Here is a 16288-nt window from a genome sequence, read left to right as displayed (position 1 = left end):
ATGGGCCAGGGCGGGAACACATAGAGAAGCTCTTGTGTCGGCCACTGTTGGAGAAGAGCATCTACTCCCAGGGATCGAGGGTCCCGTCCTCTGCTGAAAAAGCGCGGCACTTGGCAATTGGCCGATGACGCCATCAGATCTAGGCTCGGCTGGCCCCAGCGCTTCGTGATGTCCAAGAACGCCTGAGCAGATAGCTGCCACTCTCCGGGCTCCAAGGTATGGCGACTGAGAAAGTCCGCCTTGACATTCATGACTCCGGCAATGTGGGCCGCTGACAGCTGTTCCAGGTTCGCTTCTGCCCACTGGCATAGACTCATAGCCTCCTTGGCTAGAGGGGCGCTCTTGGTACCTCCCTGGCGGTTGACATAGGCCACAGCCGTGGCATTGTCCGACAGGACCCGTACAGGCTTCAACACCAGTACCGGGATGAACTCCAAAAGCGCCAACCGAATGGCTCTGAGTTCCAGGAGGTTGATAGACCACTTTGCCTCTGCAGGAGACCAGAGCCCCTGCGCTGTCCTTCCCAAACAGTGGGCTCCCCAGCCCGACAAAGAGGCGTCCGTCGTGACGACAATCCACTCTGGGGTCACCAGAGGCATTCCCGCAGACAACTTGTCTGTCTGCATCCACCAGCTCAGCGCCTTGCGCACTGCTGGATCCAAGGGAAGGCGCACAGCATAATCCTCCGACATCGGAGTCCAGCGCTGCAGCAGAGAGTGTTGAAGTGGTCTCATATGAGCCCTGGCCCAGGGCACTACTTCCATCGTGGCCGTCATAGAGCCCAACAGCTGCACATAGTCCCAAGCCCGAAGAGGAGAGGCTACTAGGAACTGGTTCACCTGAGCCTGAAGTTTGACAATCCGATTGTCTGGCAGGAACACTCTGCCCACTTGGGTGTCGAATCGAACTCCCAGATACTCCAGGGACTGAGTCGGGCGCAGCTGGCTCTTCTCCCAGTTGATGATCCATCCCAGGGAGCTCAAAAGAGCAACTACCCGGTCCACAGCTTTGCCGCACTCTGCATAAGAGGGGGCTCGGATCAACCAGTCGTCCAGATAAGGATGGACTTGTACTCCTTCCTTTCGCAGGAAGGCCGCTATGACCACCATTACTTTGGAAAAGGTCCGCGGAGCAGTAGCCAACCCGAAAGGGAGGGCTCTGAACTGGAAGTGTCGGCCCAGGACTGCAAAACGCAGAAAGCGTTGATGAGGAGGCCAGATGGGAATATGCAAGTATGCTTCCTTGATGTCCAAGGATGCCAGGTACTCCCCTGCCTTCACTGCCGCTATAACAGAGCGGAGAGTCTCCATGCGAAAGTGCCGCACTTTCAAGGCCCGATTGACCCCTTTGAGGTCGAGGATAGGCCGGACAGAACCTCCTTTCTTTGGTACCACAAAGTAAATGGAGTAACGCCCCTTGCCAAGCTGACTTTCTGGCACCGGAACGACCGCACCCAGGCGGATCAGATTGTCCAAAGTCTGCTGCACTGCCACAGCTTTGACCGGAGACTTGCAGGGAGAGAGTACAAACCCGTCTCGTAAGGGTCGGCAGAACTCTAGCTTGTAGCCGTCTCTGATGACTTCCAGCACCCAAGCGTCTGAAGTTATTGTGGTCCACTCGCCCAGAAACGAGGACAGCCGTCCTCCAATCTGCACTGGGGCGTGGACCAAGACCCCGTCATTGGGTACGAGACCCTGGGGGAGGACCGGAGGGAGCACCTCCGGGACGGCGGTCTCTGCGAAAGGAATGCTGCTTGGGGGAGAAATTCGTCTTAAAGGAAGAGGGGGCAGAAGAACCCGACCTGCCCGGGCGGTACCGACGGGCTTCCTGAAACCGTCCTCTGGAGGTACCGGGACGAGCACTAGCCCGAGCCCTGACCTCTGGTAACTTCTTGCCCTTAGACGTGCCGAGATCGGTCACGATTTTGTCCAGCTCGACCCCAAAGAGCAGCTTGCCTTTAAAAGGCAATCTAGCCAGGCGGGATTTAGAGGCGTGGTCAGCAGACCAATGTTTCAGCCAAAGCCACCACCGCGCAGAGACTGTCTGAGCCATGCCTTTAGCTGAGGCTCTCAAGACATCATACAGCAAGTCTGCCAAATAGGCTAAGCCCGATTCCAGGGCCGGCCAATCAGCCCTCAAGGAATGATCCGAGGGGGAAGCCCGCTGCACCATAGTCAGGCACGCCCTGGCCACATAGGAGCCGCAAACTGAGGCCTGCAAACTTAAAGCAGCCGCCTCAAAGGACGACCTTAAGGCCGCCTCCAATCTTCTGTCTTGGGTGTCCTTTAGGGCCGTGCCACCTTCCACCGGCAACGCCGTTTTCTTAGTCACCGCAGTGATTAAAGAATCCACGGTAGGCCACAGATAGGCCTCACGCTCACTCACAGCCAAAGGATAGAGGCGGGACATAGCCCTAGCCACTTTAAGGCTCGCTTCTGGGGCATCCCATTGAGCCGAAATTAAGGTGTGCATGGCATCATGCACGTGGAAGGTTCTAGGCGGGCGCTTCGTCCCCAGCATAATGGCAGAGCCAACAGGGGCTGAGGGAGAGACGTCCTCCGGAGAGGAAATCTTCAAAGTGTCCATGGCCTGTAACAACAGGTTGGGCAAATCCTCTGGGCTAAAAAGCCGCGCTGCAGAGGGGTCATCCGCTCCAACCGAGCGGGGATCCGTCTCCTCCAAGGAATCCGCAAAGGACCGTTGGGAGACCTCAGACACGCTGCCCTCATCTACATCGGAGGAGACAAATTCCTCCAAGGCCTGGGAATCAACCCGAGGGCGTTTGCCTCTGGGAACCTCAACCTCTTTACCAGACGAGGGAGGAGGGCAGCGTTGTGCATGAGGAAGGCCTGATGCAGCAGCAAAACAAACTCGGGGGAGAAACCCCCCAGACTGTGCACTTCCGCAGCCTGGGCAACAGCCCTAGACGCACTCTCAACCGGCGCTCGAAATAGCGGGGGAGAGACATGCTGCGCATCCAAAATGGCGTCCGGCGCGAAACTCCGCGAAGGAGCCGCGCGGGAAGAACGGCTCTTAACATTAGCCGGTTTTGTGCCGTCGCCCAAATTAAGGGCGTTCATGGCATTAATGTCTCCAACCTCAAGGGCGGCCCCCGAAGAAGCCGTCCGAGCCGCGTGGCCGGCCAAGATGGCGGAGGCGAGGAGCGGGGGATGGGCGTTTATGGCGGGAAAAACCGCCACGCCGGAGGAAGGACCGGGACATTCATCGGTCACTAAACTGTCACCCATCAAGGGCGAATCAGGCTGTAAAACCCCCGCATCCCCTCTAGAAGCGCTCCAGCGATCCGGGGAGCGACCCTTTGCGCCCTCGCCCTCCGACGCCATATGCCACGAGGAGAAGAATCGGGGAACCCCCTGCCCGCTATAAAAAGGTAAAATTACCTGCTTGCCGCTCCGAGCTGTAACGAACTGGTGTCCCAGTGAGTAGCTGCAATGAACGTTTAAATAAACGTCAAAATAAACGCCTTTAAAGACGTTTAAAATTTTTTTTTTTTTTAAACGGAGCCAGCGGGAGGGGGGAGAAAAGGAGGGACCTGGCACCACCAGGTTTGCACTTGCTCAAAAGAGCCCTCAACCCCAGGCCTCAACAAAACCTAAGGATTAGGCTTGGAGGCCTAGCCAGAGCTGCTGCTGTGTGTGACCACCACCTGCTGAGATAGAGAACATACTTGGGGGAGTTTCCGGCAGCACATGACCACATATAGGGAGGCAAAAGTTTGCTCTCTATCTCCACCTGCTGGTAGATGGACACAACCCACCAGTCTATGGATTGATCAGCTTGATGATATGGAAAAATGATTTTTTTAAAAATGCTGCCTGCTGAATGATGCTTAACGCTAAGCTCTCCCAACAGAGCTTGTAATACACAATTCTAACAAACTACCACTAGGTGGCACTGCTAGCTTCCAATGGGAACTACAAAAAATGGAGAGAAATGGAGGAGTGACCTAGTGATTAGAGCACCCATCTTCATATCCAGAGGAGGCCGATTCAAATCCCACTGCTGCTCCTTGTGATCACTTAACCCTCCATTGCCTCAGGTACAAACTTAGATTGTGAGCTTTCCAGGGACACAGAAATACCCAGTGTGCCTGAATATAACTCACCTTGAGCTACTACTGAAAAGGCGTGATCAAAATCTAAATAAATAAACAGATTACTCTGGAGATGCTGGTGCTTCTCAAGGACTTAAACCTCAAGTTTGAATCAAAGCATGGGAATTGGGCAAGTACCTGCTTGTGAAGACTGAGGCTGTCAATTTCAGAGAGAACCCATCCGACACTGCCATCCCCACCACAAACCAGAATCCGAAAGGTGTCAAACTTCTGGAATAAGCGTAAACTGTGAGGAAGCAGAGGGGTGAAGAGACAGGCTATATATAAGTAGTAAGTGTCCTTTCAACTGCTTAGCTCTTACATGTTGCTCACTTCTGCTGAGTGAGGTCGCTCTATTTACAACAAAGAGGGCTCAAAATAGTCCTCCCATTTGTTTGAGAACTACTAATTCAAAGCATAAACCCACAAATTAATCCTTTTACAGAGACTTAATATTGCCCTCCCTCCTTAACATACTGAAACAAAAGCAAATCTGTAAAATGATCAACATCAGCCTTCTCTATACCATCAGCTGTCTAACAATATCATCTGAACTGCATTCATTGATGCTATTTCCTGTTTATTTCCTTCTCTCAATCTGACCCCTCTCTCTCTCTCACTGTCTAGCTTTCTCTGCAATCTCCTGCAGTAGACCCCAAACATAAAATTTAAAACAATAAATGTAAAGCTTTATGAAAAAGCCAAGCCTATAAATGTTCGGAGATAAAGCACGCTCTGTTAGAAGTCTCTCATCAACCCAGGGAGACTCCTCAAAATTCAGGGCTCATAACTGAAAAAGCTCCCTTCCTAGTTCTTTGTAAGCACGCTTCACAGCATGACAGAATCTGATTTTCTTGAGAGGATCTTAAATTCCAGGAAACAGGTAAACTAAGCAACCTCTCTGCAAAGATATTCAGTACCTAGACCTTTCTGTCATTTAAAAGCTAGCACCAGAACTTTAAATCTGGACCAGTATCCAACTGGAAGTTCATGTAAATACAACAGAGGGGAGCTATGGTCACTAGCTTCCAAACTTTCCATAACCCTCACAGCTGTATTTTATAATATCTGCAACCTTATTCAGCTTGCTGAGGCAAACTGGCATAAATCAAATTACAATAATCCAATCTAGAAATTATCAATGCTTGAACTACTTTGATCAAATCTTTCTTTTTTTTTTTTTTTTTTGAAAGGTCAGAGCTCAGTCGACTGAGCAACCCTAACTAAAGAAGAAATACAACCAAAGTTAAGAGTCAAACCTAAATTACAAGGACAGGATTGTGAAAGAATAAACCTTCCATCCAAAATAATCTTAAAATCTTTTTGGGCTTTTTTTTTGGGTGTTCAATTTGATCGTATTCTTCCATAGTCATCTAGACATGGTTAGCAAACTGTTATTAATAGTTCCTCTCTCTTCCATCCTTCATAACTGGGGAAAGATTTGAATATCATCTGCAATGCTAGTAGTACCTTGTCACTCTAATAACTTTTCACTATGGTGTCCTAGTGTACCCATCTGCCTTTCCGTTATCTCAGGTTATTCTTACCCAAGGTGAGGTCCTCCATTCATCAAATCAAAGACCTGTGCAGGGTTCAGCAGCTGTTTGAACCTCCGCAGGAATTTCACACCCTGGTTGTCTCCACTTTTGGAGTTCACAAAAACCAGCAGCGGACTAGTACAGGAGGGCGGGCAGCTTGCCTTCCAGAAACCTGATAGGATAAGACAAGAAAAGCAGGCAAGTCATGGCAGAGAGAAGACAAAAAGGAGGGAGCTAATAAAATACCTTAAGTAAAACTGAAAAAGGAGGACACAACAGACATCACCTACCATCAGAATCAATGCTGTTGAGAGCAGTAGGGGGTATAACAGAAACTTTACACAAGCCAAGAGGGCACTTGGAAGGTAAAAGGTCTTTGCATGCAGAGTGCACCTACAAGAACCAGAAACAATTATAGGAAGAGTATACTAATCTACACAATATAAGTATATACATATGTCCCCTACCAACTTAGATTACAGTGCCACTAGTGGATTATTTTAATTTTGCTTTTCACAAAATAACCTTTCTAGTTACTCCTGGAAAAGTCAAGACTGATGGGAACTACTTCTCAGGAAGTGTAATAACCATCAGCTCCTGGAAGTTCTCAAATCCAGTTACTTTTGGGATAGGCTCCTCCTACTTCCTCCTACATATTATCCTTTCCTAATCTGTGCACGTTCTCAGCAATATTGATATTAATTGGGGAAATAAACCCTGAAATTTAAATTCCATTTACTATAACACAACTAGATACAAACTCTTTACTGAGAGTAAGGTCCACTGAAAACTCTATCTTCAGCCACACAGGAGAATCATTCATGCCAATATACAGCAATGACACTCACCTGTTACAGATGTTTTCCCTAGATAGTAGGATTCAGAAGGCACACGAGTAGGTGATGCTATTCAATAGTGCCAGGACAGAACTACTGTCCCAGAGCTCCTCGGAAGAGCCCTTCCCTTACCGATTCCATAGCGAATTGGTAGGGAACTGCCATGCACCAAGGAAATGGAATGCAAATGAGCTGCTCGTTGTAGCTCACTTGCATTCTCTATTCCCTCGGAAGCCGGTCGGCCAGTCAAGCATGCGTAGAGCAGCCAAGTGTTATGCTGGCTGCTCTGCGCATGCCAAGGACGTCCTTTATGGACGTCCTTCACTAAAAAAAAAAAAAAGGATGTCTCTGCCGAGGCACACCTTCTCTCCCTGTAAGGCATCCCGCAGGCGGCAAACTGCATCTGCAAGCTGGGGATCGGGGAACTGATCTTCAGTCTTCTACTTACCTCCTTGTCCGTAGTTCAGAACCTCTCTCTCAAGCCCCTCTACACCGTGCCATCAAACTCATACCTGGCAGCTATCGGCGGCTTCTGCTCTGGCCGCCTTGCCCCGGGGTGTTAGCAGCATGTCAAATGCCCCTCCTCCAGGTCTCTCTCAACCAATCACAGTGCGTTTAGCTGTCACTGGTGTCAGCTAAATGCGCTGTGATTGGCTGATAGAGACCTGGAGGTGGGGCATAATCGAAAGAGTCGTCCAAATAGTTTTTTGATTTGTACGTCCTCGCACCCATCACAAAAAATCTGGGGGGAAACGTCCAAGTGCTCGTCAGGGCCGTCCTTTTTTAGGGAAGGACGTTCATGTTAGGTACTTTAGAAGGACGGCCCTGACGAGCACTTGGACGTGGCTAGGCAAAGGTTTCCGGCTGGCTGTTTTGAGTGAAGGACGTTCATAAAGGACGTCCCTGACGAGCACTTGGACGTTTTTTTTCCCCGATTTTTTTTTTTGTTAAATTTATAGAAGTTTTTAGAGGCGAATAAATCACGTGCAGCCCCAATGAGAGGTACAGACCTCCCGTTAGATTTTCCACGGTTAGGCAATTGGAAAACGGTAGTGCATCTCATTACAATATGATTTATACATACTGGGGTACTAATTTGCTCATCTGCATTCCGTTTTCGTTAACTGCTATAGTGATCGGAAAATGGCTGGGAGAAGACTTTTGTTCATGCCACGGTTTACTACTTGCTCGTCAATGGCTCGTTAAGTTTAGTGCATCTGCCCCTCAGCTCCTCAATTGGTTTCACAGCTTCACAGAAGCAGGGAAGTGGAAGGGTTTGTGTGCCTTATCAAATCTGCTGTTTACAGAAATCACCTTTTATAGATGAGCAACACTGCTTTTTCTGTCGACAAGCAGGACTGAGTAAGGCATACAGTTGGGCAACTCCCAAGTTTAGGGCTGCTCAATTTTATACTGTCTTAGGGGGAGATGCACAAAGCTTACCATGATTGCAATGTTTGCCTTAGACCAGTTGTAGCCGGTCTAAAGCAAACATTACTTAGTGTCTAATGCACAAAGGAGTTCTATGTGGCTTTAATCATTCGCCGTAGCAGCTACCAATAATCTGAAGCAAATATGAGCTCACTACTATTCAAATGAGCATTTCATGTGATGCACTGAAAGAAACGTGTACCTTTAACGTGCAAAATCTTCCTGAAGGTCAGGAGCTGTCCCAGGCCGGGACTGTGATCAGAGAGCACCCCGTAGATCAGGAGGTGGTTGATACGTGTTGTTCAATAAGAGTGAGAGATATTAGCTAACTCTGTCACATTCTGTAGCCTTCTCTGCTTTTCAAGAACCAAAATTTCTCGTGGCTAGAATAGAGACCCAAAACCGAGGATGGCTGACAAGGACTTCAGGCTACTACCTGGAAGAAGAAGTTAAAGGTTGAGCTTCCCCAATTTGCTCTGATGATTTCCTTCTCTCCTTCAGCTTCCGCCTCTGCCTCCTGATCACCCCTTCCCCCGGCCTAGGCACAGGCAGAAGGTGAACCCTAGGATCTGGCACAGGCAGGATCTGAGCCCACCAGCAGAGCGTGCACCAGCAATTCCTGGGCATGTGCAGAACATGGACAGTTACCAAGAGACTGTTCTGCGCATGCCCTAGGCACTTTCTCTTGCAGAATTTCCGTGCACCTAATTTGCATATGATTCCATTTGTGCATCAGTAGCTGTTTACGAGTTGGTAAGTTCACCTGCGGCTGCCTTATTTAATGGCGACCTTTATGCATCAGCCCTCTAGTCTTTAAAGCAGCCTGCACAGAGAACTAAGAAAATAGTTAGCTTATAGAGGTAGACTGATCAGGACACCTTGGCCATAGGCACTGTCCCTTACCAAAGTTTTGGTCAAAACAATAATGTGCAGTAAAAAGTATAAAGGGAGGACCACATAGCTGCTTTGCAAATGGTACCTAGTGAAGCAGATTTTAAGACAGCCATTGTCACCACAGTAGCTCTAATTTGATGAAACCTTACTTTGCAGCTGAGACCATCATTTGTTGGCTCACAGTTGAATAGTATCCATGAACCAAGCCAGTTTATTAGAGTCCTTCTTAACACTGACATAACAGGATTATTAGGATCAAATGAGACAAAGTTGAATAGATGTTCTAACTTATTCAGTTCAAGCAGCAGGCAAAGTGAAGACACTTACCTGTAGCAGGTATACTCCGAGGACAGCAGGCTGATTGTTCTCACATGTGGGTCGGTGTCCATGGCAGCCCAGGAACGGAGATTTTTCTAGCAAAAATCCATAGAGCTTTGTGACAGCTTCCGGAGCGCGGGGCACTCACACCGCGCATGCGCGGCCATCTTCTCGCCCGCGTGCGTCCGTTCCCGCCTCAGTTATACGAAAAAGCAAATAAAGAAGAACAACAACAACTACAAAAGGGGAGGTGGGCGGGTTGGTGAGAACAATCAGCCTGGTCCTCGGAGAATACCTGCTACAGGTAAGTATCTTCGCTTTCTCCGAGGACAAGCAGGCTGCTTCTTCTCACATGTGGGGTATCCCTAGCCCCCAGGCTCACTCAAAACAACAAAAGAAGGTCAATTGGGCCTCGCAACAGCGAGGACATAAAGACTGACCTACAAAGAAACATCTAACTGAGAGTGCAGCCTGGAACAGAACAAAAATGGGCCTAGGGGGGTGTAGTTGAATTCTAAACCCCAAACAGATTCTGCAGCACCGACTGCCGAAACCGACTGTCGCGTCGGGTATCCTGCTGAAGGCAGTAATGAGATGTGAATGTGTGGACTGATGACCACGTCGCAGCCTTGCAAATCTCTTCTATGGTGGCTGACTTCAAGTGGGCCACTGACGCTGCCATGGCTCTGACACAATAAGCTGTGGCATGACCCTCAAGAGTTAGCCCAGCTTGGGCATAAGTGAAGGAAATACAATCTGCTAGCCAATTGGAAATGGTACGCTTCCCGACAGCAACTCCCCTTCTGTTGGGATCGAAAGAAACAAACATTTGGGTGGATTGTCTGAAGGGGCTTGTCTGCTCCACATAGAAGGCCAATGCTCTATTGCAGTCCAATGTATGCAGCTGACGTTCAGCAGGACACGTATGAGGACAGGGAAAAAATGTTGGCAAGACAATTGACTGGTTCAGATGGAACTTCCACCCCACCTTCTGCAAGAACTTAGGGTGAGTGTGGAGGACTACTCTGTTATGATGAAACTTAGTATAAGGAGCATGGGCTACCAAGGCTTGAAGCTCACTGACTCTACGAGCTGAAGTAACAGCCACCAAGAAAATGACCTTCCAGGTCAGGTACTTCAGATGGCAGGAATTCAGTGGCTCAAAAGGAGGTTTCATCAGCTGGGTGAGAACGACGTTGAGATCCCATGACACTGGTGGAGGTTTGACAGGGGGCTTTGACAAAAGCAAACCTCTCATGAAGCGAACAACTAAAGGCTGTCCAGAGATAGGCTTACCCTCTACACTATAATGAAAAACACTAATTGCACTAAGATGAACTCTTACGGAGTTGGTCTTGAGACCAGACTCTGACAAGTGTAGAAGGTATTCAAGCAGGGTCTGTGTAGGACAAGAGCGAGGATCTAGGGCCTTGCTGTCACACCAGACGGCAAACCTCCTCCATTTGAAAGAGTAACACCTCTTTGTAGAATCTTTCCTGGAAGCACACAAGACTTGGGAGACACCCTCAGAAAGACCCAAGGAAGCGAAATCTACGCTCTCAACATCCAGGCCGTGAGAGCCAGAGACTGGAGGTTGGGATGCAGAAGCGCCCCTTGGTTCTGAGTGATGAGGGTTGGAAAACACTCCAATCTCCACGGTTCTTCTGAGGACAACTCCAGAAGAAGAGGGAACCAAATCTGACGCGGCCAAAAGGGAGCAATCAGAATCATGGTTCCACAATCTTGATTGAGTTTCAGCAAAGTCTTCCCCACCAGAGGTATGGGAGGATATGCATAAAGAAGGCCCTTCCCCCAATGAAGGAGAAAAGCATCTGACGCTAGTCTGTCGTGGGCCTGAAGTCTGGAACAGAACTGAGGGACCTTGTGATTGATATGAGTGGCGAAAAGATCCACCAGGGGGTGCCCCATGCTTGGAAGATCTTGCGCACTATGCGCGAGTTGAGCGACCACTCGTGAGGTTGCATTATCCTGCTCAGCCTGTCGCCCAAACTGTTGTTTACGCCTGCCAGATACGTGGCTTGGAGAAACATGCCATGACGCCGAGCCCAAAGCCACATCTGGACAGATTCCTTACACAGGGGGCGCGATCCGGTGCCCCCCTGCTTGTTGATGTAGTACATGGCAACCTGATTGTCTGTCTGAATTTGGATAATTTGATTGGACTGCCGATCTCTGAAAGCCTTTAGAGCGTTCCAGACCGCTCGCAACTCCAGGAGATTGTTCTGAAGACCTGTTTCCTGGAGGGACCAAACTCCCTGAGTGTAAAGTCCATCTACATGAGCTCCCCACCCCAGGAGGGATGCATCCGTTGTGTTAACATGTGTCCCAGCTTGAGACCCATCCACTGGAATAGTGGTGGGCCGAGTTATATGACTTAAACTGCAGAAAAGCACTGACTAGGCCTGAAAATCTGATGATGGCCTTGTAGCTGAGTGCCAGCGAAAGCAGGGCTGCTTGGTGAGCCTTATTAAAAAATTGTGTGATAGTCAAATACAATGTAAGAGCTAAGATGGAGGAATTAATGGCAAAGATTGTAAGAAGTTTGGTTCATAAGATGGAGTCTGTCTCTGTAAAGATGGCACCCAGGATCACAAGATATAAAACTGATCTCTCCATATTAGGAAAGATGTTTACATGTCCGGAAATTGCCGTTATTAAGAAATATTATAAAGGCAGGGGAAGAGGGAGCAGGTGGGCACCTGACCTGCGGTTAAGTATGATTTACAGATGAAAAAAAAAAAGAAAAAAAGTGTCTCTCCATTGAATTGTATGGACAGCAGATACTATATAAGAAATGTAAATCTGGCTAGATTTCAGAGTTTTTCCCCAACGCTACTCAGAGGCAGAGCTACGGTCGGTTGAACTGAGAATCTGACTGATGTGTGTACCAGCTTGAAGTTTCAATTGGTGAGAATAAAGACTATTTCTATCACTACCTTCTCTAGTCTGTGCCTCTATTTCTCAGTTTCCTTGAACATTCTTACACAAATAGTGTTCACATAAGTAGATTATCTCCAGTACATTATGTGGGAGAATAGATGGCCAAAGATCCACCTAGACCCCATAAATCAGAAAGCCGAGGTCCTGGGTCTTAGATTTGAACTGCGCCTTCTGCCACCCCCTCTGCACCTCCGTGTCAAAATGCGGTCCCCTCTGAGATCCACACTTCATCCCCATGGGAATGGGTTGTACAGATGTATAGACGGGTGGAATAACAGTTGTCAGCACTTTCTGTGGCTGAGGAATTTGAAAGGGATGTCCCAAGGTCAAATTGGATCGAATTGTCCACCACTGACGAGAATTGTGAAAATCGGTGGACAGTAGGATTACATCTTCTAGATTCCCTGCAGCCTGATACCACTGGGAGGCTAGGGTCCATTGAGCAGATCTCACGTGAAGGCGGGCCATGGGCGTCACATGAACTGTGGAGGCCATATGGCCCAGAAGTCTCAACATCTGCCGAGCTGTGATCTGCTGAGACGTCCGTGCCAAGGAAACGAGAGACAGAAGATTGTCTGATCTCGCCTCGGGACGATAGGCACGAGCCATCTGCGAGTCCAGCAGAGCTCCTATAAATTCCAATTTCTGAGCAGGAAGAAGATGGGACTTGGGGTAATTTATAACGAACCCGAGCAGCTCCAGCAGTTGAATAGTCATCTGCATGGACTGTTGAGATTCTGCCTCTGAGGTGTTCTTTACCAGCCAATCATCGAGATAAGGGAGCACATGCACTCCCAGTCTGCGTAGCGACGCTGCAACTACAGCCAGGCATTCTGTAAAGACCCTGGGCGCAGGCACAAGCCCAAAGGGCAGCACACAATACTGGACGTGTTGTGTTCCCAGACGGAAAGGAAGATACTTCCTGTGAGCTGAAAGTATCGGATGTGTGTATAAGCATCCTTTAAGTCCAGAGACAATCCAGTTTCTGAAACATGGGAAGAAGGGTGCCCAGGGAAACCATCCTGAACTTTTCTCGGACTAAGTATTTGTTCAGGACCCTTAGGTCTAGGATGGGACACATCCCCCCTGTTTTCTTTTGCACAAGGAAGTACATGGAATTGAATCCCAGCCCTTCTTGCCCTGGTGGAACGGGCTCGACCGCATTGGCGCTGAGAAGGGCGGAGAGTTCCTCTGCAAATACCTGCCTGTGCTGGAAGCTGAAGGACTGAGCTCCTGGTGGACAATTTGGAGGTGTGGAGATCAAATTGAGGGAGTATCCTAACAGGACTATTTGAAGAACCCACCGATCGGAGGTTATGAGAGGCAACCTTTAGTGAAAAAATTTTAACCTCCCCCCGACCAGTAGATCGTCTGGCACGGACACTTTTATGGCAGCTATGCTCAACTGGAGCCAGTCAAAAGCCCGTCCCTTGCTTTTGCTGGGGAGCCACAGGGGCCTGCTTTGGCGCAAGCTGTTGACATGAACGAGCGCGCTGCGGCTGAGCCTGAGAAGGCTGTTGGGAAGGTGGATTGTACCTACGCTTATTATAAGCATAGGGAGCATTCTTCCTTCCCCAGAAAAAACGTCTACCTGATGAGGTAGATGCTGAAGGCGCCCAGTGGAAGAGTTTGTCGAGGGCGGTTTCCCGCTGGTGGAGCTGCTCTACCACCTGCTCGACTTTCTCGCCAAAAATATTATCCCCCCGGCAAGGGACATCCGCAAGCTGCTGCTGGACTCGATTGTCCAGGTCAGAGGAAAGCAGCCATGAGAGTCTGCGCATCACTATACTTTAAGCAGCGGACCTGGATGCAACATCAAAAGAGTCATAAGCACCCCTGGACAGGAATTTACGACACGCTTTCAGCTGCCTGACCACCTCCTGAAAAGGCCTGGCGTGCTCCAAAGGGAGCTTGTCCACCAAGTCCGCCAGTTGCTTCACATTGTTCCACATGTGGATGCTCGTGTAGAGCTGGTATGATTGGATCTTGGACACGAGCATGGAGGACTGATAGGCCTTCCTCCCAAAAGAGTCCAGGGTTCTAGACTCCCGTCCCGGGGGCGCCGATGCAAAGTCTCTAGAACTCCTGGGTCTCTTGAGAGCAGAATCCACAACCATAGAGTCGTGAGGTAACTGCGACTTCATCAACTCAGGTTCTCCATGAATCTGATACCGGGACTCAGCTTTCTTGGGAATGGTGGGATTAGATAGTGGTTTCATCCAGTTCCCTAGCAATGTCTCCTTAAGGACATTATGCAGAGGAACAGTGGATGACTCCTTAGGTGGCGAAGGATACTCAAGGACCTCGAGCATCTCAGTCCTGGGCTCATCCACAGTCACCACAGGGAAGGGAATGCCCACAGACATTTCCCAGACAAATGAAGAGAAAGAAAGACTCTCCGGGGGAGGAAGCTTTCTTTCTGGTGAAGGAGTAGGATCAGAGGGAAGACCACAAGACTCCTCAGAAGAGAAATATCAGGGATCTTCCTCTTCCTCCCACAAGGCATCCTCCTTGGTGTCGGACAAGAGTTCTCTGACTGCAGTCCAAAACCGGGCCCGTTTCGACGCCAAGGAATCACGCCCTCGATGGCAATGTCGAGAAGTCGACACCCGTGCCGGCGGTGATGAAGCTCCCTCCAGCGATGTCGACGGGGAGTCGACTTGGATGGCAGCTAAGACTGATGCCGCAAGCGGCACCGGCGTTGGGGACCTCACCACAGGCCTGGAGCCAGCTACCGCTTCCATCAACGGTACGGAGGGCGCAGGCACCTCCGGTGCCGGAACAGACTGATGCAGCAGCCCTTCCAGAAGCCCTGGAAGAATGGTTCAGATGCGCTCATCCAGAGTCTCTGCCGGGAAAGGCTGTGGGGTCGGTGCAGAAGTCGGCATCAGAATCTGTGAAGGCCTGGGAGGCGGTACCGGGCTGTCCGAAGATCGATGCACTGACACTTCTTGTATGGAGGGTGAGCGCTCCTCCCAGCGTCGACGCTTCTCGGGTACCGAATCCCTCGATGCCCTGGAGTTCCAGGTACCGTGCCTCGAAGGAGACTGATGACGATGCTTCTTCGCCTTCACTTGAAGCATGTCACTGGTACTCCTCGGTACCGACGAGGAGGACATGGAATCCACACACCTCCTAGGGGTCGGGTCGAGACAGGTGGAGATCCACTCGACGGCTCACTACTCCCAGCTAGTAGTGATGTCCGGACAGCCATTACCTGCGCTCCCGATGTTGATGCCATCCCCAGTGCCGATATCGATGCCACCGACTGCGGTACCGATGTCAACGCCGAGGAATCAGTCAGAGCTCCGAAAACACGGTCCTGAAGAGCTCTTCTCGATGCCTGTGTCCGCTTTTTCAAGCTCAGACACAACTTACAAGCGTCTGGGCGATGGTCGGGCCCAAGGCACTGGATGCACCATGCATGCGGGTCAGTACCTGAGATCGACCGCTGGCACCGAGCACACTTTTTGAAGCCGCTGGGAGGCTTCGATGACATGAGCGGAAAAATTACGGCGGCGAAGTCAAAAGGCTCGATTATGCCAACAGAGGGGCACAAAAATGAGAACCATGTACGCACAGCCTAAGAAGGCCGTGACGAAAGCAAAAGAAAACTTAAAAAGGGGGAAAAAATGGAAAATAAGGATTTTTTTTTTAACTGGAAAAGAAAAAGACAAAAGAGGCAACTGAAAACAAAAAGAAAGCGCGAATAAACAGCGCGAACGCCGAAGTCTTTCTCTGGGCCTGAGGGAGAGAGACCGACACACAGCCACTCTCCACCGCGGTAAAAGAAAAACTGAGGCAGGGATGGCCGCGCATGCGCGGTGCGAGTGCCCCACGCTCCAGAAGCTGTCGCAAAGCTCCATGGATTTTTGCTGGAAAAATCTCCGTTCCTGGGCCGCCATGGACGCCGACCCACATGTGAGAACAAGCAGCCTGCTTGTCCTCGGAGAAACCCCCTTTACAATATAAAGTGCTTTCTCACAAGGATTTGAATGGAGCTCCAGACAAAAGGTGAAAAGGTGTGACCACTTTATCCAAGAACTTGGGGTGCATTTGAAGCACTACCTAATACTGATGAAATTGTGTGTAGGGTTCGTACATTACTAATGCTTGTAGCTCACTCTATTAGCTGAAGTGATTTGTTATTACGAAAAGTCATTTCCAAATTTGAAACTTAAGAGAAGGTTCAAAGG

General features: G+C 49.6%; 1 protein-coding gene across 1 annotated transcript in view; it reads right to left on the bottom strand.

Moving 5' to 3' along the window:
• The window catches only part of DGKD (diacylglycerol kinase delta), a 327912-nt gene that overhangs the window by 122862 nt on the left and 188762 nt on the right, over positions 1-16288 (bottom strand). The window contains 3 exon segments of the mRNA XM_030217200.1: positions 4253-4361; positions 5662-5824; positions 5943-6045. Coding sequence (XP_030073060.1) covers positions 4253-4361; positions 5662-5824; positions 5943-6045 — 375 coding nt within the window.

The sequence above is a fragment of the Microcaecilia unicolor genome, chromosome 10, assembly GCF_901765095.1.
Source record: "Microcaecilia unicolor chromosome 10, aMicUni1.1, whole genome shotgun sequence".
NCBI lineage: Eukaryota > Metazoa > Chordata > Amphibia > Gymnophiona > Siphonopidae > Microcaecilia > Microcaecilia unicolor.
This window is presented reverse-complemented; position numbering and strand designations above follow the sequence as displayed.